General features: G+C 37.7%; 1 protein-coding gene across 1 annotated transcript in view; it reads left to right on the forward strand.

Moving 5' to 3' along the window:
• grik2 (glutamate receptor, ionotropic, kainate 2) overlaps positions 1-24750 on the forward strand; it is a 230032-nt gene that overhangs the window by 179072 nt on the left and 26210 nt on the right. Inside the window, exons 14-15 of the mRNA XM_079895063.1 lie at positions 3639-3856; positions 18912-19137. Of these exons, the coding sequence (XP_079751189.1) occupies positions 3639-3856; positions 18912-19137 (444 nt within the window). The remainder of the gene's footprint in view (positions 1-3638; positions 3857-18911; positions 19138-24750) is intronic.

Raw genomic sequence — 24750 nt, forward strand, 5'->3', positions numbered from 1 at the left:
GTGTTCCGAAGATGAATGAAAGTCTTATGGGGTTGGAACAACATGAGGGTGAGTAATTACTGAAAGAATTTTCATTTTTGGGTGAACTAACCATTTAACATCTTTCTGCGTACCCCTTCTCTTCCACTTGGACTGCAGTCACACCTTTTCCATTAAGTGACAATGTTTCCCCCCTTAAATAGTGCATTTTTTAAAGGCACCTTTATAAGGGCAACATTTTCTAACCCTATTCAATATGTGTAATGTTTTGTCATATACTTAAAATTCCATTAATTTTATTATTAAAATAATAAAGCAGTAAATTATGATAAAAACAAAGTGTTACTATTAAACTAACACCGCCTGTAAGTGGCAGCAAGTCACTGTCTTAATGAGTAATTTATCAAGTCATTCATTCAGTAACGAATCAGGTGGCTGTATTTATGATTGGGTCATTGAATCGACTTTTCCGATTCGTTCAAAGCCACAGATTCGTTCACTAATGAAAGACAGCTGTGTGTTTACTTGGAGACGCACTGCAGTTCTGCTGTGGATTTTGTTGGAACTATTGTTTCGTTGCAAATAAAGCAAACAATTTTGACCATTTTTTGTTTATTAAAATGTAGGCTACGTCACTAAAAATAACATTTTTGTTGGTTTAATTGTTTTATAAAGTCAATTTTCAACCGTGTGGATATTCGGGAAAATTTGCATTCCTGCTCGTATTAAAAACAAAAACTTTGCATTAAAGAGAGTTTGAGTCTTAAATTGATCTCTATGCACAGTCTCTGTCTATATTTGTTCTTCACGCTAGTAAGTGCTGAACCTCCACTTTTAAAGGTACATTGAATGGCAGTATTGTAGCGCGATTTGCTAAGGCAACATACTCTGCAGGCAAACTATCATATGCGCACTGCTTGTGTCTATGTAGTCAGTTTTGACATGTATTTGACTGTTTACGGCACTACCTTTTTCCTGTTTTCACACTAGAGGTGGCATTTTGCCTGTTAGAAATGTTTCCTCTGTTTTAGTGTTATTTTAAGTTGGGGTAAAATTAAATGAACTCAGCATTTTGTTTGCATACACCCTCTGTCATCTCAAGTATCGCCAGGGATACGCGTAACCTAGTTTGGGAACCACTGGGAATGGGGGGGTTCAATCAGGGCTTCATTAGTTGCATGCATAACTTTTCCATAACCACTGTTCTCTCGCTCATCAGGGTTCTGAGAAGGTAAGTCCAATTTCATGTGCAAAAAATGGCGGAATGACACAAAGACTAACTCTTGGTCATGTCCTCTGTCTTAGACTGCCATGTGTGTTGTTGACTTCTAACCCTAATCCTACCAAATCCTCATGCCACATCTTCTCAACTGTGGGACGCAGATGTTTGAGATTGAGAAAGGCCTATGATGAATGAAGGACAATGACACATGTAACCTGCATGCCTTTGTGTTGCATCAGACTAGCATAATAAGATTTGGTTGAGTAATGAGAGACACCAGGCCCTTGTTTGCAAAGTAGCATGGGTAATGTTTGAATCTGCACTGCATCCATCAAATGGAATGATTTACAGCTGGGATTGGATTGCTATGTAACATTAACCTTGTGAGTCTTTGCGAAATCTACATTGTTAAAGAGATTAAAAAGAGCTGTTTGCAATGTAGACAGCATGGATATCTGTTTTGACACGGAATGTTAGAAGTTAAAAAACATTGCAGATATTATGAATAGTTGCATAGCTGCTCTAGTTGGTGGAGCATTTTGTCTGGTTAATTTTTATAATAAAGAAGACCGAAGAGTAGAGCAGAAGTCTTCACCCCTGTTCCTGGAGGCCCACTGTCCAGCAAAGTTTATTTCCAAACTGCTTCAACAACAAGCGATCCTGAAGAGCTTAATTGGCTGCAGGTGTGTTTTATTAGGGTTAGAGCTCATCTCTGCAGGACAGTGAGTCTCGAATAACTGGGTTGATGACCTCTGAACTAGAGGGACAAGAGATGCTCAGCCATATGATAATTAGTAAAAGTGTGGGTTCCTCAGTGTACGTCTTTCCAGCCCCAAGAGCAGGTAAACTACTGAACCCCACATGCGATTGGCACTATTAACAAGGAATCATCAGTAAACAGAGGACATTAAAAGTTAGCTAATGTGTTTGGATCATTGTGAATTATTTTCTGTAAAACAAATTATTGGCTAACAGCTTCACCTATTAACAACATAATGTTAGGATGTCATTGGGACTTTCCTTTGTTCAGGTTCCTCTGTGAGTTTTGGAAGAGAAGATGTGGCATTAGGCTGAGGGCAAAATGAGCAGGGTTTGTGTATGATGACTGTATGCATGTCTCTTGATGAGTGAGTAACACTACATTGTAGAGAGGCTCCCCTGCCCATGGCTTGTCAGCCCCGAGAAAACTGTGGGATGACGTGCTTGGACATGACGTTACCTTGGGTACATGACAGTCAGCCCCAGCCAGGTTAAATAAGGTCACCCTGACCAAATGGTCCAGCATGGTGAAACTTTGAAATGACAACATTTATTTCTTCTTGGGATGGTTTTCGTTGTGTAATTTTATGCTGTTTTGACGCGACTGTATGTTTGTTTCTTTAAAAGTGGTTAAGGCATCTTTTCCGCTAAAGGTGAAGTGTGTAAAATATGTGCCTCTAGTTTCTCAGACTCTCCTTCCAACCTGCTCCTAACTACTTGTTTGGATAAACGGGTATTCCTGTCCAAAACTTACGCAATTGTTTGAGCCACATGTTGGGATGCTAAAGCACCACAGTGTTTGCACTTAGAAAGTCAGCCTATGGTCGATGAATGGTTCAGATATAGTTGTCTCTGTGGATAGGATAAGAGATCGTCTTTCAGCATTGAAGAAAATACACACATCACATTTAGTGTATGTAAGGGAAAGGTGATTCTCGCTTTCTTCCTTCCTATTTCAATGGTTGTTCAGCTGTCTGGTAGCTAGAGTTAAAATATCCAAACTCTGGACTTGATTGACAGGTCACTATAGCATTACCAGTCTGCTGAGGCCTGAGTTTGGAGTTCAATTGTAATTCATGTAATGGCTAATCTTTCTGACAGTCCTTTGTGTTTTGCCATGGACTCAGCATGGCAGATCAAAGCTTACAATGAATCGCAGAACTTGAGAAAAGGTGCCAGTTATTTCCTTGCGCTATTGTCCTCTGACATTTCTTCCTAGTACAACTAGTTATTGCCCCTACTTTCCCCCGTATCAATTAATTTCCTAAGCATGACCATGGTGACAACTTGATTAAGGAATAACAGAACATTATACTTAGGCTGTAACATAAAATGGCTCCTCATTTTGGCTTTTACCCACAAGCCAAATGGACTGAAGAGTGTAGGGCAATTCAAAGACAAATTATGAGCCCTTTATGCTTTAATACAAAAATGAGAGTCTGTAATCTAATTAAATTTGGCCACATAAATTCTCCTAACACAAAAATGAATTCCCACCTTCACTGTGGTTGACTTTGGCGTATTTAGTTAGCATAGATATATCATCCCAATTGTCAAAAGGCAAAGCCTTTCCCTGCAACTAGTTATCTGGACTAGGTTAGACCTGTGCATCTGGTTCTGGTCCTCACATTGAAATCACTGCTTTACCCTGACTACTATCTCTGCTCCTCTCTACTAGGATCTGAGCTCATGCCCAAAGCCCTTTCCACCAGGATAGTTGGAGGAATCTGGTGGTTTTTTACCCTAATCATCATCTCCTCCTATACGGCCAACCTAGCCGCCTTCCTCACCGTGGAGAGAATGGAATCTCCAATTGACTCGGCTGATGACCTGGCCAAGCAGACCAAGATTGAGTATGGAGTGGTTGAGGATGGCTCTACAATGACCTTCTTTAAGGTAAGTTGAGGCCGTCATATCACTTGCAACATAATTAACAGCAAACAATAGTGTTTTTCCACCAAAATGGTTTGGGTGCAGGTTCAGGGATTAGATAATGAGTCCCAATTCTCAAACTGTTCTGAGCATTTCCACCAAATGAAAGGGGGTTCAAGGCCATTCAAATCCAGAGAGTGGGAACAGAGAAATGCTGGTCTCATTGAGAAATGTAATAATGTTGCAGTACTTTGCTCTGTATGTCTAAATATATAAACCTATGCACGAGAGAGAGACCTGGCGTGCAAGATTGCTAGTGAATCAGCGGTCTCAGTTTCAATATCTCTCCATAAGGACAGAGGAGAGTACCGGTAGTTTAGATGAGAGCTTCTGGTACACTAGAAAGAACCATTTAAGGATGACGCATAACCGGATCGCCCTGTGATGTCCACCGGGTTTATTTTTGTGATAATGACCAGCTAACTCTACATTATCCTTCACTAATTTGATTTGATTTAATTACATTTTTAATTGATTACAGCTTTTAATTGAGTCACCAGGAAGGTCAATGACAGGCTAGTATTTTTAATATTGTTTTGTGCATCTGGTGAAGAGACCTTTGCCAGTCTGGCACATTGAATAGAGTTTGAATCGGTTTTGCAATGTACCTGATAATATTTTCTTTTTATTCCATAGTAATAAAAAAACTAAATGTTTATGAATGAAGTTTTTATACTTGACCTAATAATTGAGGTTGTGTTTCAAAGCTTTTACTGCTTTAGACTGCTGGAAGTGCAAAGGTTGAAATCATAATTTTATGACTGCACTGGTCAGTGCCTCTATGTGGGAGATCTACTCTGCACTTCTTTATTCAGTCTAGAGGGGAGTGAACATGTTCACTGTAAGAGTAAAATACTCTTATTAAGTCAATATTTTTGCTTTGAGATCACAGATTGTCCCCATTTGTGACCAGTTCAGTGAAATACTCAGCCAGCTGTTACAAAACACGTTTTGTCTTTCCTATCTGCCTCTGTAATATGTTCTTGTAAATATACAGAGATATAATAACCATCTGGTAGTATTCTGTATTTCAAATGCTAATGAAATAGCATTTAAATGTCATCATTAGTATTTTTTTTTTAATTAACCCAGTTTGCTTCATTAATACTTATTTCTGTGATGTGCAATTCATTTTTAATTTGTAATTCATTTTATTTCAAAAAGGGACAGTGCACATTAATCAATATTCATGAATGTAAATGTACCCAAATTAGCCAGAATTTCTGGACCTTTTGTGAATAATTCACCAGTACAGTTTATTCTAAAGAAAAAAAAATTGTTTGTACAATCAGATTCTATTTATGATACAATCAATTCCTGAAGGAATTGGCAACATTTTCCTTTAGTTGAATACACAGTTTTAGTTTCATAGAAATATGTCACATATTATGGAAGTAAAAAGTGTTGCGTTCACTCTGACACAAATAAAACACAAAAATGGGAATAATATTGCAGATAGTAAGATTAGAGCAGATTACTGGAGACAGAGAAAATTGCAGCTCCTTCAAAGCATCCTGATCCTGACAACGCCTATAATCCATTCCAGTCAGATGTCCTACGGGAACAGCAGATGTTCTGAGCGCTGAACACATATGCTCTTTTAGCAGGTGCTGATGTATCGAGTGATTGAGAGGCAGTGCGAGTGATTGACGGTTTGATAAACTGCCTTTATTGATTCTGTATAATGCGCTACAGAAAGACAGTCACAGAACTCAATAGTATCAAGAACACTACACTTTAAATGAAATAGGTTCCTTTTATGTTCTATAATTAAAGGAATTTAGAACCATATCAAACATCGAAACCCCTCGTGGCTGAAATAGTTTTAGGTTCTTTACATCTGTACTTTCACCGCTGGCTTCTATAGCTGCTATTGATTTGCTGTTGTTACAAGAACCCTAATCTACTGCTATATAATCTAGAATATTGGTTCTCATTCACCAATTGTTTGTACACACACATTTGCGTGTGAAATCTACGTACCAACGTTTTCATGAACAAATCAAATGCAGGCTCATTGGACAAACTTCCCTGCAGCAGCATTTCTGCAAAACTATACAATGTGGCATCTTGCACTTTCAAAATGAAATGTCCAGTGAGTGTGTCTAAAAGTGTTCAGTTTTAACCGAAACAGATGCATGTGAATCTGGCAAGTTGGTTGTTGTACATATCACAGCAGTTAGTAAGTAAAATGTCTAGTGAGTGGCACTAAAAGGTTAATGCTCTATTGTATCTGAAAATAAGTACCATCTAAACCATAAACGTACCTGATAGTGTTAACAAAAGCAAACGTGAGATAAGAACACATTTGCTGAAGGAACAGAGCCATTTTAGCTGCTTCTACGAGTCTTTGAGCTCTTTTATTGTGATTCGTGTTTCTATTCTAAACTTACGGAAAATGTAGGAACAACTGAAACCACACATACACAATAATCACATGCTTGGGGTTGCTTTCTAATTATGCTAAGATTCAATTTTGTACGCGCTCAAGGATCATGCTGCACATGTGAGAGTATCATACGATTTCTGAATGTGACAAAAGGCTGCAAAGGAAAGGTTTTGCGGAAAGCCCTTATATGCATACGTATTTTATGCAAATTACTAACCTCAAGTATGTGGTCATTCATTTATAATAGTCCAAATTCATTAGGATTCATTAGAATAAGTTTAAGAACAAATTCAAATGCATACGCATACGCATATTATTAATTTTTTTTTTTTGTGATAGATCTTCTGTGCATGTAATCCACACAATAATAAGTGAATGAGAATCTTTTTTTCTTCTTCTTGTTTTAATGTAATATGCAAAAAATGTTATGCAGTTTTTTGTTAAAAAGTTTTCAGCATAATATATGTATGCCACATCCAAGATTAATAATAGTATCATTCTTTCTACAGTGCTATACTTTTTTTTGTTTGTTTGTTTGTTTAATTTGTCGCCATTGTGTCTTCTATTATCCATTATATTATGTATGAAACGAATACTGTTCCTGGGTCCAAGCCTCTACTTCGTTTCAATTGAGAAAATAGCTGTTTTTGAGAATTTTTCTTTTATTGCACAAATTTAGGCAAACTTTTTAAAAACTGCACACTGTAGGCTCACCATGTCCTGAACACCAATATTTTAAGGATTTAGAAAAGATGAATCACTGTCTGGCCAACTGAGATTTGGTATGGAGATAAAGGCTAGGATCATTATTTTTCTGTAATACTACAGCACACAATGAGTGCATATTAGAACACTTTATTGTTTGCTTTTGGGGTCTATTAGAGCGTTTGGATCTGGTAACGGTGACGTGTGACATCAGACTTAACAACCGGGTGGAATGAGATTGCCTGGTCATGCTTTTATAGCAGGCCACCTATGTGTGATTCTGGTCAGAACGAAGCTGTTGGTGGTTTTTAGCATCTTTGGGTTTAATTGCCAAAAAAACTGATTTTAATAATATATGTTGAGGTTTATTGAAATGGCCGCTAGCGAGTGTCTGATGAGGCACTGGGGAGTTTGAGCTGGATGACTGCGCTAATGGGAGCTCACAATTTTAATCCTTTGATCACTCTTTTATGCACTATGTTCCTCAATATACTGCACCCGTCCTGTAAAAGCCATCCTTTTTGGGTCAATAAGAGAATACTATATATTTATATATATATATAACCTGTATATATATACGAGATATTTTATTTACCGGACTCCACTTTCCTAGAACTACAACGAACAACTCTTTTGGACTACAACACATTTTTTTCCAGGCTTTATTAATTCACAATGTTACTCATTTAAATAATCCCCACCCACAAAATATGAAAAAAAAAAAAAAGGGGGCGAGAAAAAGACAGTCGCTATGTCAAAGAGACAACCCTGTTTCCAAAACTCATTTGTTTGACATTCCTAAGGCTGACAAACTTAAAAGAGTGGTTAACATTTATTTTAAACACTGTTCCTGATCATTATAACCCTAATATGTATCTGTGCGCCGCACATTTTAAAACAGCTTCCAGAACCACAATGCAGGCTATGCAGAAAAGCTTCTCCTGAAATGGAGCCGTTCCCACTTTGTTGGGACAATCTGGTGTTTGTGGATCACAACTATAGTATGTCTTATTATTTGTATTTGTGTTTTAATACTTCCAATTATAAGTTTTACATTGTTGCTATGATGTAAACAAAAGGCAAAGCTGATAAGCTAAGATCCTCTTGTAAGTCTGAATCAGGCTTGAATTGGTTTGAAATTGACACCATCATTAAAGGGATATTTCATCGCTGGAAAGATGAATGTGTATTTAAATTGGGTCATTTATGTAGTAGAAATGTGAAATTATTTTAGAAGTTGGTGCCTTCTACACTGAGAAAAGCCAGAAATGTATTTTTGGCTCATGTGAATGAAAGACAACAACTCCCAGAATGCACTTGCTTCGCTGCCCTACGAGGACACTCCCAAGCCACGCCTACCGGTTACAGAGGGCAGTATCGGAAGAAATGATACAACTAGGCTACTAGTCGACTCGAAACCCCTGAGAGATCCCCCTATGGGCGGGTTGAACACATGCGGAACGAGCTCCTACTACTGGCTGTAGTCTCTCACCTCTGGCCAAAAAAGCCTCTGTTGACGCTAAATGACGAATTTTGCGTCATCCGAGGTTTTTTCCAGACACACAATACAGAAATCTCTCGTCTCAGGGGGACATGAGGGAGGAAAGCACGGTCATTCCAAAATACTACCGGTTTCTTAAGCTTAATGCTAATCGGTGAAGTATCCCTTTCATTTTTACGTCTGAGAAGATGAAACTCAAATGTTATGAAGGGGTGTGACATTTCCCGAAGTGCTGCCAATCACAACACACGGGGCCAGCTAACCAATCACAGCACATTTCATATTTCGGAAGGAGGGGCTTCATCGAAACAGGAACTGTTCTGTGCTTGTGAACCAGACTGTGTGCGTACAGAAAGGCATGTCATATTCTGGATACACAGTCAAAACAAACTAAAAACCGTTTATGAATTGGTTAATTAGAAAAAAAATTCACTTTTGCAAAAATCAATGAAGCTGTGTAAACTGCGGAATGAATCTCTTACTTCATATCTGCACGTTGTAGTTTATGATGAGAGAATCCGTAAGAGTGCAGAATTCAGTCAATGAGCATGTGCACTGAACAAAACGCCAGTGTTTTCAATGGTGACTAATTTGATTGGCCGTTGCATTCATAAGCTCAACAGAAACGTGTGTGATTGGTCATAATGCTCAATGCTGCAAAAATAACGTAAAAATAAATCTGATGCAATGTGAGCAGACTTAAATGTAATGCCACAATCACCACGTATTATTCAATTTCACATTTTACTTTAATCACGACAGTCGCCTTAGAATTAGTTTAATTCTGCAGGTTTTATCTTGAAATTGTAGTAATTTTTGGTAGAATTTTTGCCCCAAGCCCTCATTAATTTTAGACCCTGGTGACAAACGTGAGGGGGCGACAGAGTTCACTTTAACTGTATGTCATTAAACCAGATTATACAGGAGGTTAGCTATAATCACACCCACCAGTTACTGTAACTAACTTTAACTAAATTACAGTACACATCAAGAGTCTCTTCCACCCTGAGGAAACTGTCGGTTAAAAAGAGTTTGCCTATTCTGACAACACTGCACGCAATAACAATGAAATCAAGCTTGTGCTAGAACCTTGGTGTTTGTATTCTTCTTTTACTGGCAAGTTACCTTGCCAGGACCAGGGAGGTCCTTCAGAACTGCCTTAATTCTTAGTGGCACAGATTCAACAAGGCACCTGAAACTTGTAGAGTTGCTACATATTCCTCAGAGATTTTTGTCCATGTTGTCATGATAGAATCACGCAGTTATGCAGATTTGTCGGCTGCTCATCCATGATGTGAATTTTGCACATCCCAAAGCTGCTCCACTGGACTGAGATCTGGTGATTGTGGAGGACATTTGAGTATAGTGAACTCATCGACATGTTCAAGAAACCAGTTTTTCACCCAAAAGAACTGCCGCTCACTGAATATTTTCTTTTGTTCCTGACCATTCTCTGTAAACCCTGGAGATGGTTGTGCGTGAAAATCTCAGTAGATCAACAATTTCTGAAATACTCAGACCAGCACGTCTGGCACCAACAACCATGACACGTTCAAAGTCACATACTGTAAATCACCTTTCTTCCTCATTCTGATGCTCAATTTGAACTTCCGCAGATCATCTTGACCATGTCTACATGGCAGATCCCTCTGTTATTATGTCACGGTATGCAGTGTTGAGTTTTCTATTGTTCATATATGAACAATATATATAATGTATGTGGCGGGAGGAGCAAACAACAGACAAAGTGGGCCCTATCATACACCCGACGTGAAGCAAGTGTGTTTTGCTAGTTTCAGCCTGACGCAGTTTTCATTTTCACATCCTGCGCCACATTGTTTAAATAGCAAATGTATTTGCACCCCTCTGTTCGCCCATGGGCTGCTGGTCTGAAAACGAGGTTTGTTCAGGATCATTGATGGAGCGTTGCTATTTTGAGGCAACTGAAATAGACTGAAAGAGCCATTGACCAACAAAAACCTGGTCCCATAGATGGTCTCGCTTTAACCTCGCGCAGATCTGTTTCCTCGCTAGAAAAGCGTTCAGTCTTTCCACTTGCAAATTCCTCCATGTAAATAGCGAATCCACCATGGCGCGAACGCAACTGGCTTTTAAAGGGAATGAGAAATGAGATTCTGATTGGTTTATTTCACGTTACGCCCAAAACACACCCATTACTCATTAAGAGAATAGGGACATGCCTTTTAGACCATGCGCTGGGTGCGCAGACCATTTTTACCGTCGTTAAACTAGCAAAAGTGGATTCGGACGCACACTAAGTACACTTGCGCCCTGTGCTTTAGGCCATGCGCTTAGATCGTTAAATTAGGTGTGGCGTCAAACCTTGGAGAGGCGTTTATTAACATAAAAATTTCCAAAAAAAGGGGAATAAAGTGTCCAAAATAAATAGGGATCTGGTAAATAGGGTCCTCGTTGTGCTGGGGCATGTGCAGGGAAGGTAGCACTCTGATGAGTTGGTCCCGGTAAAGGGGGGTGGCTCCTCATTCCGTCACAATACTGTATGTGTGTGTGTAACAAACATGACATAAATGTACAGTTCTGTTTCTAAAAAAAAAACTGATGTCACAGCCATGACAGATTCTGTGGTCTGCTACAATATCATAGTAGCAGAAGATTATGGGCCCTATTTTGATACAACCTACGTTGTGAAAAGCGCTATATAAATAAACTTGACTTGACTTGACTTGACCTATTTTAACGATCTGAAACGCAAGTATCAAGCGTGAAACGCAAGTAACTTTGTGGGCGGGTCTTGGGCGCTGTTGCTATTATACCGGCGGGATAAATGACTCTTGCGCCCGGCGCAAATCTAAAATGTGTTGGTCTGAAGTAGCTTCATTACTCATAGGTGTGGTTTGGGCGTAACGTGAAATAAACCAATCAGAGCGACATCTCACATTCCCTTTAAGAGCAGGCGCGCTTGTTCCATGGCGGATTGCTATTATAACGGCGGATTTGCAGGAGCGGTTCACAGCCGAGGAGACCGACGTTCTCGTCAGGGCCGTAAAAGAGAGAAGTTACATTGGGCATGGGAGAAACCCACTCAAATTAGCATTTGGGTAAATGTGTAAGCTAGATTTATGCCTACTTTTTCACATCTTCATGGACACAACAATGATTTCCCTCGTGTTTTAATATTTTTCCTTGTAATAATGTATGGTTTTCTAAAAATAAGAACTGCTGCGTCTGTGTGTAGATGAGAGAAGCAAAGTGTATGCGCGTTGTGCACACGCTACATTGATTATGGCCAAGCATGCGCCCTTAAAATAGCATCTGAATAACATGCGCAACGCGCCACTGACTTTAGACTAGGTTTTTTCTGGTCAGTGGCGGAATTGTTTTCTGAAACTGCAAAATAGCACCAGGGAACGTTTGCGCCGGAACACGCCTCCTCTTTGCGCTGAACCGCCCCCGGGAGCGCAAGTTCATTCCCTAATTTACCGACGTGCGTCTGTGGAGGGAAAAGTCCGCTGTGTGCGGGTGCAAAATAGGAATGATACATGCATCGGTGTACAAAGTCAGCTGCGCTGGGTGCAAGATAGGGCCCTTTGTCCATTTTAGACAGTCACCATCTGGAAGCCAAGCGTTCCCTGTGCTGAACATACTGCCCTAAGGCTGACACATTAAATTATAGAATATTTTAACCCATGAAAGCAGGTGGAGAACACAGAAGACGTATAGTCCAGATATAGTCCTCCTCTTCTCTGGAGGTTTGCTTTCTTTGTCCTTCTCTGCTCTGAGGCATCTTATTATCTGTCACATCTAGTATGCCACATTCTATGCTTCAAAAGATATTATGATCAAAAAGAGGAGCAGGCTCACTGGGAAAGCAGCTCGACCTCTCTCTCGTTCTCTCTCTTATCCTTCAGTATCAAAACAATCTGCGGCAACCTTTCACACAGAGGAGCACACCTTCACTCACTTCCTCGACTCGTTCATCAGTCACATCTGTGTCTCTGTGAGAGTCTGTGAGAAACGCTTTGCTCGTCCAGGTCTCATCTGACCACCTCAGCTGCTATCATCATCTTTTTAATTTGTTGAGAAAGTTTTCGTGGAACCTGCGGCTACTTCTCAGGTTCAAAACCCTCATATTTCCTGAGCAATCTTGGTCTTATCAATCCTCAGTGAGTTTTTTCTGTTCTCGGACCCCTGGACCGTCGAGATGAGATAGTCTCAGGAAGCGAATCACAGCTCCTGATGATCTGGAGCAGCAGTTAAAAAGAGCAGCTCCTCCTGTAGAGAGGAACAATGATGCTCTACACCCCTGTGATTCACAATCACCATTCATTCTGTGGCGGGAATGTCATTTGAAAGATTCTTTTTGGAATAGAATGGCCGAAAACTAATAATATATATATTTTAAATGGATAAGTCTGGCATAAGAGTATAACAATAAGGTGTATCATTCTATTATAATAATAATTATTTATTTTAATGTAATTATTTAATCATATTAAACTTAGAATATTCAAATTATTCAAATCAAAAGTTTAATATTCAAATTATTATTATTAATAATAATGAATGTATATAAATACATTTTGAATATAAATATTATGAATATAATATTAATAGTTTTAAATGAATGATCTATTAATTGATTAATAGAATGGAGGACTCCATATATCAGAGAGAGAGAGAGAGAGAGAGAGAGAGAGAGAGAGAGAGAGAGAGAGAGAGAGAGAGAGAGAGAGAGAGAGAGAGAGAGAGAGAGAGAGAGAGAGAGAGTGAGAGAGAGAGTGAGTTAATAAAAATGAATATGATTTTTTTTATATGTTTTTTTTAGTTATTTTAATACATCAAGTTGAACTAAATGAAAGTGAGATATGTTACTTTGGCAGCTAGCTGAAATAAAATAATTTTATTTAAGTATTTTATTTCATTACAGTTAATATTTATTTTATTTTATTTCATTTTCTTTTTTTAATATGGTTTAGTTAACTATAATAACCCTGATACATGTAATTAATAATTCCTGTTATACCACTACTAATTACTATTATAATCTGTTATAGTAAAATAGCAATTCTTTAATTACGTTATGGCCTGGTTTCACAGACAGGGCTTAGATTAAGCCAGGATTAGACCTTATTCCAATGAAGACATTTAAGTAGCTCTAACGTGCCTTAGAAAAATAAAAAAATAAAAACATTGTTGATGTGCATCTTGAGCCAATACAATGTCACTGATATATTTTAAGATATGTCAGTGCAAGTTACTTTCAGCTAACACAGCTCAAACATGCATTGAAATATGATGATAGAAGTTGTGCTAACAATCAGCAAACATTTATATTTATTTAAATGTCGTGAATGAGGTATAAAGACAAGGCACATATTTAATACTTCGAAGAGGTGCAGGTATGTGTGTAAGGCCTAATCAAAGGCATTTTGACAAGTCTAACAATAGAGACCCAAGAGACTTTCTGCCACACACACACACACACACACATGCATAATCACGTGCCCTTCCCTGTGGATGCTCTAAGAAGCCTTTCATTGTGCACACACATCTCTCTGTTTCTCTCTCATGACAGGCTATGTGTCTGCTTTTCATAAAACCAATAGTTAGCTGCCTCTTTAAAATGTCTTTACATGTTGGTGTGTGCGAGAGATTTATCCTGTTAGAAGCTTCACAAAGACTGTCGCCGTCCTGCGTGTGTCAATATAATGAGAATGTGAGTTAAAATGGACAGCCACCTGCCCGCTGCAGTTTCCAGCATCATTATCAGTGCTGAGCTATGGGTCCGGCCCGGAGATGCTTGTTTTGGACTGATCTGCTTCGTTGCTCACGGGCCTCGGTGGAATATCTCACAGAGAAAACACCAGCAATCCACACAGAACTCTCGCACATGTTTACTGAGGATATTTATGATACAGTCTTGTTATCTGTTCTGTTTGCACCACAGAGATATTTCATGTATAACAATTGGGGTTGTCAAAATTAACGATTAACAACTGCAATTAATTAAATATATTGATCACCATTGTCTTATTTAATGCAGGTATCTAATATGATGTAATAATAATAACAGTTTCTGTCGTGGATTTTTAAATACTGGTCAGAACTGAAAATCAATTCTAATTATTAAAGATTTCCATTGAGATTTGAATTTTAGAAATGCCTGAGATCAGTTGATTTTTTTTGTTCACCTTTAAGGAGGACGGATTCCATTAATCATGATTATATTATTACAAGATAATAACACGTTAATAAATATGTAATAACCTAATATAAATTGATTATGAAATATATGTATTCTCTATTTTTATGCCACTATTCCAATGTTTTAAAACCGGTGAGAACCAAATTGAATTCCAGTTTGAAACGCAAGCCCCTGAAGCGTCCTAGTCTTTTGTTTTAATGTGACACCGTTATGTAGTAGTACTTCACGATCACAATGTGATGAGTAGAGTTTAAATGCAGTTTAATATGTTCTACACAACATTAAAGTTTAATAAGGAATAATGGACCATTTGACTGTAATGTAGGCTCATACAGCTTAACATTCAGCTCTGGATACTTGAAGCCTGCTTTCTAGAGCAGAGATATAGGCACATTTAGACATCAATTAAGATTATTATCTGTTCTTTTAGATTGGGTCATTTTAATATTTATGTGGTGATTTGAAGTCGTGGATGAAGTCTTGGTTAGCTAACATGGGTGCAGCATACTTTTTTTAATTGTCAGGGAATTTGAAGCACCCATCATTCCTTCAGCTCCACCAATGCCTCCGCTAATAGAGCGCTGCAGACATGATGTGTTTTTCTAAGCCAACCTGGAAGTCAGTGTCACAGATTCCCTCCACAATAAAAACCAATAGGACTTTTTCCATTTGCTTTTGGATCATTGCAGAAAATAAGCTCTGTGCCAGACAAAATGGATGATTCTTACACATTTTGTTCATCGTGATAATCTTCACTAAATAACACAGCTTTTATTTTGAAGTCTAAATACAATAGGCAGATGTCAAAAACTAAACGCAGGCTTTAAACGAATTACACCATCATTAAGCTTCAACAACTCTTTCAGTCTTTATTTAAAAACATTTTCCCTGAAAGTTTGTTATATATATAGTATATAAACTCATCGAGGCTGTAAAAGCACCTAGTGAGTAGAAGAGTTTTCCTCTTCGGCTTGATGACGTTTAACGAGGAAACCCCTGTAGTCACATTTAGACACTTTTTAAGACAAGTAAAGCTTAGAAAAATATCACTTATTGATGAATTTTATGTCATTGAATATAACATGAAAATAACTTGAGCTTGTGTTCACCACAGACCCTTAATTTCAGGCATTTATAAAAAAACATTGACTTCAGGATGAAGGATTGCTGAAATGCTGAAGGCCCTGATATACTCACTGCAAAGTTACTTTTTGTTCTTCACTTAGGGGTAAAAAGAAGTTTGAGATACCTTTGCAGCGATACACTGTTCCCGACGTTCCCCACACTGGCGAGAGCGACATTTGGATGAATATGTAAATATGTGCTGCTCGCTTTCCCCTCAATGACACAATGTTGAGAAAACAGCAGATAAGAAAGCATCTGATCATAGTGACGTGGATATGTTTGCACCAGCTCTGCAATTCAGCACTCCAGACACATCCCGTCACATTTATTTATATAGCATATAATAGACTGCTTTAAAACAAGCAGCTTTACAGTATTAAACATGACAAAACGTGTCAGTGTCGCTTTCAATTAGTTGTTAAAGAATGTCAATGTCAAAGAAGGCGGAGCCTCAGAGCCACACCCACCTATTACATCATCACTACGGACCAAGTGTAGTTCAGAGTGAACTTTCCTGGAAGTTTTCTTTGGCAAGCTGCTCCGAACTCCAGTGTTCAACATGACGCACACCAGTGTCCACCAGTATATCAGGGTTTGGGCCTTCAAAAAACATACATCATCCCTGCAGCACTCTGTAGACAATGGAAGTCAGTCAGCAACAACAGGCTGACATCTGTTTACTTTCATACATCCTAGACATCAATAATGTTGTGTGTTTTGTGGATGTTTCTGAGTGAAAGTTGATGGATGTCCCTTTTCAGTCCAAAGGCTGGTTAAATATTTTCATTCTGGAACATATCCTTATTTCACATTGACGTCACTCCCACAATAACGTCTATTTTTCAGGATCAACCAATTTTTCTACTATTTGTCTCAGTGTCAGAACGGAAAATAGATTTGTTTCATTTTCATTGTCTTGTCATCTAAGAATAACATCCGCAGCAGAGAATGCTTCAGGTCTGATTGTAGTGTGCGGTAAATTAATCAAAGCCTCAGAACAGATTGAGAACCAAGAGCAGATTAAAGTAGTGCAATCTGTGAACACTTCAACATGATCAAAGTATTCGACAAATCACTGCTAATCAATCCAAACAATCTCAAATCAACCGAAATGCACGGATAGGATCACGGTGATAAAGAAAGAAGGAAGTAAAAATGAGAGATGATCACTGGAGAACTGACACCGAGTGACTTTTGTCACGTCACACTTAAAGCATTGTTTATTACTTACTTTTTTATATATATATATATATATATATTGAGATTTCCCTTCTTTCTTCAGTCTATCTCAGCCCCTATGGTTTTGCCTCATCAGCAGTCGTAGTCTACATGTGCAATCGGCTGATTTGTCAAGGGTAACTCCAGGAGATTCTGATAGGCACTTGGCAAATCACCCAGTTGATCTAAAATATCGACCGGCCACAAAAAGTCATTACACACAATAATGGCAGGCAGGACCTTGGGTATGTGACTTAATTAGGTTTCAAATGCCACCAGATGTGTTCTCAGAAGCACAAAAAGACCTGAGTTTAAAATGCTTGAAGATTCTATGCAATCGGTAACAATTTCTCATGCTACTAACCTTAATATCTAAGTTGATTATGGGTTTATTTGTAGTTCCACTGGAATAAGATGGTATTATTTTGAATGCTGAATTTTGCGTGCATACATTTCAGTTTAGGAGATTAGTCAGGATTAGTCGTAAACAGATTTGTGTGCCTCTGCAACAATTTGTGCCGTAGTAATCATGTAAAGAGGGCAAAAATATGACATTTTAAGCAATAGGTGTATGATTATTCTTAAAAAGATTATTTTGAAAAACACCTGCATCTGTTTTGTGTTCCCAGCAAGAGAGAAGTGTGAGCGAGAAAAGCTTGTCTGTGGGTGGTTTATTGGTAATAAAATGTTCTCATTTGTATTAGTAGGTATACAACTTTAAGGACAAATATTTACAAATCATTTGAGGTTCATCAAATTGATTGGTTGATTTTATTGAATTTATAATGGATGATATTAATTAATTGTGTCAATCATCTGGTGCTCCTCGTGTTGCAGTAAAAAATTACTATATTTGTACTATATTTTAGTTCAATGTTTTTATTTAATATTTTGTATTTGTAGGGTTTTTAATGGTATATTTATGCAGTAGTTATAAACTATTTATTACCTCTTTTTGAGCATCCTGAAAATGAAATTTCCAACTTAAACGGTCATACATTTTGAATGCTTTGGAGCACAGACTGAAGTTTAGTCTCTTTTTAAAGAAGACACTTGGCAGAATGAAATTATGAAAAAATACTATTTTACATTTTTATATGAAATCTGTATTTTTTTATTTTAAAACTGTGAGAAAATCAAGTTGTGTTCCACATTTGAGGTTGATATCTCAAAAAAAGATTTTGTTTGGGTGCAGTACCAAACATTTCCACTAGATTAAATTAATTTTCCATTACTTTCCAATACAGTTATTTTTAACCGCGAGGAGTACAAGTGTGACTATTTTTATTTATTTTTTCTTTCAGGACCATTTAAACTTTTGGAATCATGTCCATGATTTTATTTTTCTGTATTCACATAGCAAGTGGCAAAATCTACGTTTCACACCATTTCGACAAAGTTAAAAATATAAAAAATAAATTCTGTTAAAAATGACTGAAGAGCACGCGTGGGTATTTCTCTGAAAAGACTTTGTGTCATTTAGTGATTAATCTGAGTCCTGAAATAGGATTGATCTGTCACCTGTGACGCCACTTTTGCAAATTTTATGACAATTGCAGTTACAACTTTTAGATTTCTAAAGTATATACGTAAAAATGAATAAATAAAGTAATTTTAGAAGTTGTCAATGTTTTGATATTGTGCTATGTCAATGTCTATCCAAACCAGATCTTTCTTATTTCAGATTTAGGATTAGATAATATGGTACTTGAGTTTGCATTATCGTTGTTGTTGTTTCAAGCTCAAATATTGTTAACTGTTTATTCCCAATTGTCTATGCTGTTTATTATTGAAATGTGCAAATATAATGTTAAAATGGAGAGAAAGCATATTTTATTGGTTAAAAAGCATTTATGAATTAAAAGTCTGATAATGATTTTGACTTCTCTCCCAGAAAACAAAGATCTCCACGTATGATAAGATGTGGGAGTTCATGAGCAGTCGAAGACATTCGGTCATGGTGAAGAGTATCGAGGAAGGAATCGAGCGCGTGCTCACCTCAGATTATGCCTTCCTCATGGAGTCCACCACCATCGAATTCGTCACCCAGCGCAACTGCAACCTCACACAGATCGGAGGCCTCATAGACTCCAAGGCCTACGGGGTTGGCACCCCAATGGGTAAGGCACTTTGCGATATTAGTTTTATTTGAATAATTTATCATTTACTTAACTAACACTGCATTCTTGTTTCATGTCTAAAGCTGTTTCATGGTGCTTGTATCACAGCATGCATACAATAATTTTAATTGATGTCAATATTCAAAAGCACTTATTTTATTATTTGCTATGTAGTCATGTAATAAGTGGGATCCTTCACTTTGTATCAGGATTTTTATGGCCACACTGTATATTAGGTGTCTTTAACTACTATATACTTGCATTAAAAAGGTACAAAGTACGTATTGTGTTGATGTTGTATTGTAAAACACTTTTGCTGTTAATGAGGTGGGAGACGGGTAAGGTTGGTGCTATGGGTTGGTTTAATGGTGAGTTGAGGGAAGGGTAAAGAGGGTTCAAATTATAGATGTAATGACATGGAGGTATTTTTATAAATATGAGTACAATTTCATGAGTTCACCTTCTCATCCAATCTAAATAGTTAATGGTAAACAAACTTGGCTTGCTGTCTTCGAAGGAGTCTCAAACCTAAGGATTGGCTCGGCTCGAGCTCCACCCCCTGAACCAAAACAACGAGCTTATGCTGCGTTCACGCAATGTCATAACCGTAATTACGAGATGGCAACCCTTGAAATTCTACTCTGAGCTGTTTACGTCCTCGGACTCGGATTTATGCGTTTATATGTCAACACTATCAACGCCGGAATAAATCTGCAGCAGTCAGGTGGTACAGATAAGAGCTCTGTAACTTTTTTACATGCATTATTAATGTAATGTTATGTGCTTTGACCTTTGAGACATGAGGTAATTTAACGCTGTCTCTCGTGACGCTTTGTAGAATCTGATCTAGCTGTGTGCGTTCATGTGTTTTGGAGGAGGCGTGGCTTTGGAGACGCTCTGAAGGGATGATGGGATCTCATGATTTCAAGCTAACTTGCTATTGCGAGCCTCTCTGAAATCGCGTACCCTAACTTAAATAGTAATATAATAAATAAAGCAATACATTAAAGTAAATCAATTATTTCAATCAAATGGAGTCAGTATCAACAAAAGCCATCTTTGCACTGCGACTGTCCTGAGAGTTTTGCTCCAACTCTAATCACACACACCTGAACCAACTGATCAAGGTTTTCAGCGTTACTAATGTACAGGCAGGCGAGTTTTATCAGGGCTGGAGCTAAACTCTCCAGGACAGAGTTCACGGAGTCGTCTACTCTCTAATCGCTCTCGCTGTACTTTGATGTCATACACCGATCGGTCGGTGCAGCACCACTTCAGGTTGAAGACACCTATCAACCTATCAACTCTCCCGATTCATTCAAAGCCGCAGATTTGTTCTCTAATGAAACACTGTTGTGTGGTGGCCAACAGTTCTGCTGTGGCTTTCACTGGAACTATTGTTTGTTTCATTGCAAAAAAAATACTGACATGCTGTGTTTAAAATGTACATCACTAAATATGACCTTTTTGTTTGATGAAATGTTGTATACATTTTTTTTTTTTTTTTTTTTACAAGTAAATGAACGGGAAAACAGGCATTCTTTTATAATTTTGTATTTTTTTCTTGTTATATTGTTTATAATGAATTGACTGATGAATACTAAGAAGGTTGATGTCTAACTATAAAAAAAAATGAATGAGGAGGAGGGTAGTGAAGGACGTCCCAGGTCACTAAAGACCCGAGATGTGTGTTTAAGGGTTAAATGAACGGCCAAATTCAGCATTTTGTCAGCATACCCCCAGTCGTGGCCCAGGGGTACACAGCTCTAATGCAACAGTGGCTCTACTGTTGTCAATCAGCATCTCAAACAATGATTGAATTGATGCTGCAGACATCACTGCCCTAATCAATAATCAGTTACAGCTATTTGGCCAGATCTGAACACGTGCATAATCAATTCAAAACCATTTCTATTTTGCTAAAATATTTATTCTCAGCGGCATTACCTTCCAAAAAAAAAAAAAAAGTCACACACCTCAACAAAAACATGAATCACTGAACAGCCTGATTGAAATGAGAGACACAGTCGTTTATCATCACATCTCTGCCATGCAGAAGTGTATTCTCCTCAAAGTGTGTTTCTCTCAGACTGCAGCGTCGACTCAAATCTTCATTTCATTTTGATTAATGACTGTCTGGCTCTGTCGGTGAAGGTGAAGCGGTTGAGGTTAGTGTCTCTCATCGGCTCAGTGAATGTGCAGAAACGTGGACCCCGAGGCAAACGTGCATGAAATAGACGAATGGATGAGATAAATAAATGAAAAGAGAAACTGTGAGGCGTTTCCCCTCCTGTGCATAAGATTATCGGTCTCAGTAGCAGATTGTCTTAATCTGGTTATACACGTGGCTGCGGGCTGTGTCAGTCCTCACAGTAAGACTTGAGTCCAAAAACATCCAGAATTGTACATGATACTGCTGTAAGACATCTCAACACAATGACCCTAAGACACTTTCCTTATCTCGCGTTTGTAGAAAAGGGAATTAAGGTTTCTATGATTTTCTTCACATTCCTTTAGAGTAGTGCACATCCATATAGAGAAATATAACATATATATATTTTTTCTTTTCTATTTATTAGTTTTTGAGGGAGAAAGCTGAAGTTCATGGTTGTAGAATAACTTGGACCTCAAAGCTACATACGCAACAAATGGCCTCAGCATGTGATCGTATTGGATATAAAACAGCACGATCCATTTCATGCAGAATTGCTTTGAAAGGACTAAAATAACCAAGAATGGAAAAGGCACCTTAATGTGAGGATGAAAGGCCTTTTGGCCACCTCTGAAGCCAGACTCCTCTACCACAGGCACCATGTCAATCAGCCAAATGAAAGAAAACCACAAGCTTTATTTCACTCATTCAGTGTGCTGTGTATGAACTGATGTATTGTGTTCAGTTTGCTGTGGTTTCGTGTGTCAAATATGTTAATTAGTGATGTAGTCATTAGTTGACCTCCTTAACCGAGACCAAGGCAGGGCGAAACCGAGTCAAGACCAAGCCCAGGACCAGATTCAAGTTCATTTGAAAGATCCACATTTCCTGCCAAAGAAATGTTTTATATTTAATCAATAAATACAATTAGAATAATAAGACACTTTATAGAGCTATTGCCAATCAAATGAAATCACTAACAACTACATTTTGAATATAGAAACACAATGAAGAAATAAAATTATAATTTTAATTATGAAACTAAAACTGCCAGTATTGGCAGTACATCGCTTAATGAGTGAGTCACTGAATCATTCATGCAACCGATTTGTTGAAACGAATCACTGCTGTGTGTTGCACCGGAACCACAAAACTTCTGCTTTGGATTTTTTGGGAATTATTTTCATGGCCAAAATGGAGCAAAAACTTGTGTTTAAAATTGTGTCTAAAATGTAAGTCAGTTGTTAACTTCTGGTTTATTGAACGTTATTATAAAACCAATATCACGTTTGCAATTGTGCGCATATTTGTGAAAACAGCTCTCTGGCTCTTGTGATATTGCTTAATTATATCATATAATAAAAAAATAAATAAAAAAAACATCTCATACAAGTACTTTTTTTGCAATTACCTGTATATCCAGCCCGTTCTCATCCCGAACGCACATGGCACCCTTTATCGTCAATATGAGACGCAGATAGATATGGGCCAGAAGGCGCCTCCTAGCGGTCTAACCCTAACCCTACCCCAGACCTAAACCTACCCATAACCGAACAAAGCGTGTCATATTGACGCTAAAGGGTGCCATGTGCGTTCGATGTAGACAAAATGTTAAAAGCGTCAGTATATGACGCCCTAGGATGAGAATGCGTTGGTATATCTTGAATTTTGTGGGCATTTGTAATATTTTTTTGACTTTGACTTTTTTGACACAATCGGTGTTAATGTTAATTTCGGACCCAGCACAACAGTAACAAAATAAATCAAATCAGAAATAAGTTATTTATTGCATTTGAAGCAGAAAGTTTTACATCGAATCACATTAATGATGTTAACAAATAAATAAGACAATGCACAGGCAATTTAGGGTACATTACACGACAACAATGTGCTTATAACGGAGAAGTTTTTCCTTTGAGTTTTTCACGTACAGACGAAACCATTGTCAAAACGATTCCCATTCACACGGATCCACGAAAACGACAAAAAATCCTGTATTCTGCTGTCAGGCCAGTAGATGGCGATGAAACACTATAGACTGAACACAAAATATGCATGTCCATGACGTCATCATCTTCAGAGATTGGCATTTTTGTTGTTTACACGGAAACAGTTTTCAAAGACTTGCACTTTGAAACACGTTTTCAAAAACGCTGTTGTCGTGTAAATGAACGGCCAAAACGCATAAACAGTTTTACGTTTTTAGTTGAAAACAGTGTCGTGTAAACAGCCCCTAAGAGTCCTCTTAGTCAGATATGAGTACAAATGTGGTCGATACCGAGACCTCATTGAGTACTACAACACTATTGTTCATTCAGTGACCACAGGACACATGACCAGACACCTCCCACTGCCTGGAATGTGGCACTATTTATGAACATATTATAGAATATACTTTTAACTACTATTTGACCCCTATTTGATTTTCAAACTGCTTGAAACACTGGTAAACTGATTTAATTATTCTTGATTTTTTTAAATATATTTCTCATTTAGGGTCATTAATGTGCATGCAAAGTTACAACACAAAGATGAGTTTTGGAAAGGCTGTACAAATTTTGGTTGCATTGATTATATTAGGGGTCAAATTGACCCCAATTGGTTTCCATCCAATTTGCCCACAATCAACACTTTTAAAAACAGCAGAGTCAGGTTTGTAACAGAAATTGTTGCTTGTCAAACACTACAATATGAACTTTTTTCTAAATGTATAAAATTTAAGACTTGAAGTTTACTCAACTGAAAAATCATCTTTTGTATCAGGAGAATCGCTGTTTCTATGAGTTTCACAACTAATTAACTAGATTTTTGCTGCACTGATGAAAACAAGAAAAGAAAAAAAAGTTAGAAACACATTTTACCCTCACAAGGCTTTGAGAACCTGACATAAAAAAGGCAGAATACAATAGAAATAACAAAATAGAAATGGACGTGTTGACCCAAAAATGAACATTTTGTCATCTTGTACTCACTCGTGTTCAGACTCTGTGTTATTGTAGCTCTTGCTTGAATACAAACAGTGATCTTAGACAGAATATTCAAGCTTCTTGGAAATGTTCCATACAACAAATCTGGATAGAGGTTTTTACTGCCAAGCTTAAGAAATGGGAAAAAGATAAATATGTAAGCACCTTAAAAGTAGTCCATGGCATAGATGATATAAACCATTTGTCGACCATAAGAAAAATACCAGCATTTAAAATGTTCACTGATCATATTCCCCTCTTTTATAACTTTCACATTTCATGTGCGGTTGTCTTTTTTAAATATGTCTGGAAACAGTAGCATCCGTCTTGAAATGCATTTTTAAACACTGATCAGTAAAGTTCCAGCCAGGGACAACTGAGAAGTTCTCTGCATTACAATTGATAAAAGCTACATGAACCATTATCAAGTCATTAGACCAGGAGGAAGTAAATGTCCAATGTGAATATTACTGAGCCAGTATTGCAGGGAATGTC

This window comes from Squalius cephalus (genome assembly GCF_949319135.1).
Source record: "Squalius cephalus genome assembly, chromosome: 15".
NCBI classification, from domain to species: Eukaryota; Metazoa; Chordata; class Actinopteri; order Cypriniformes; family Leuciscidae; genus Squalius; species Squalius cephalus.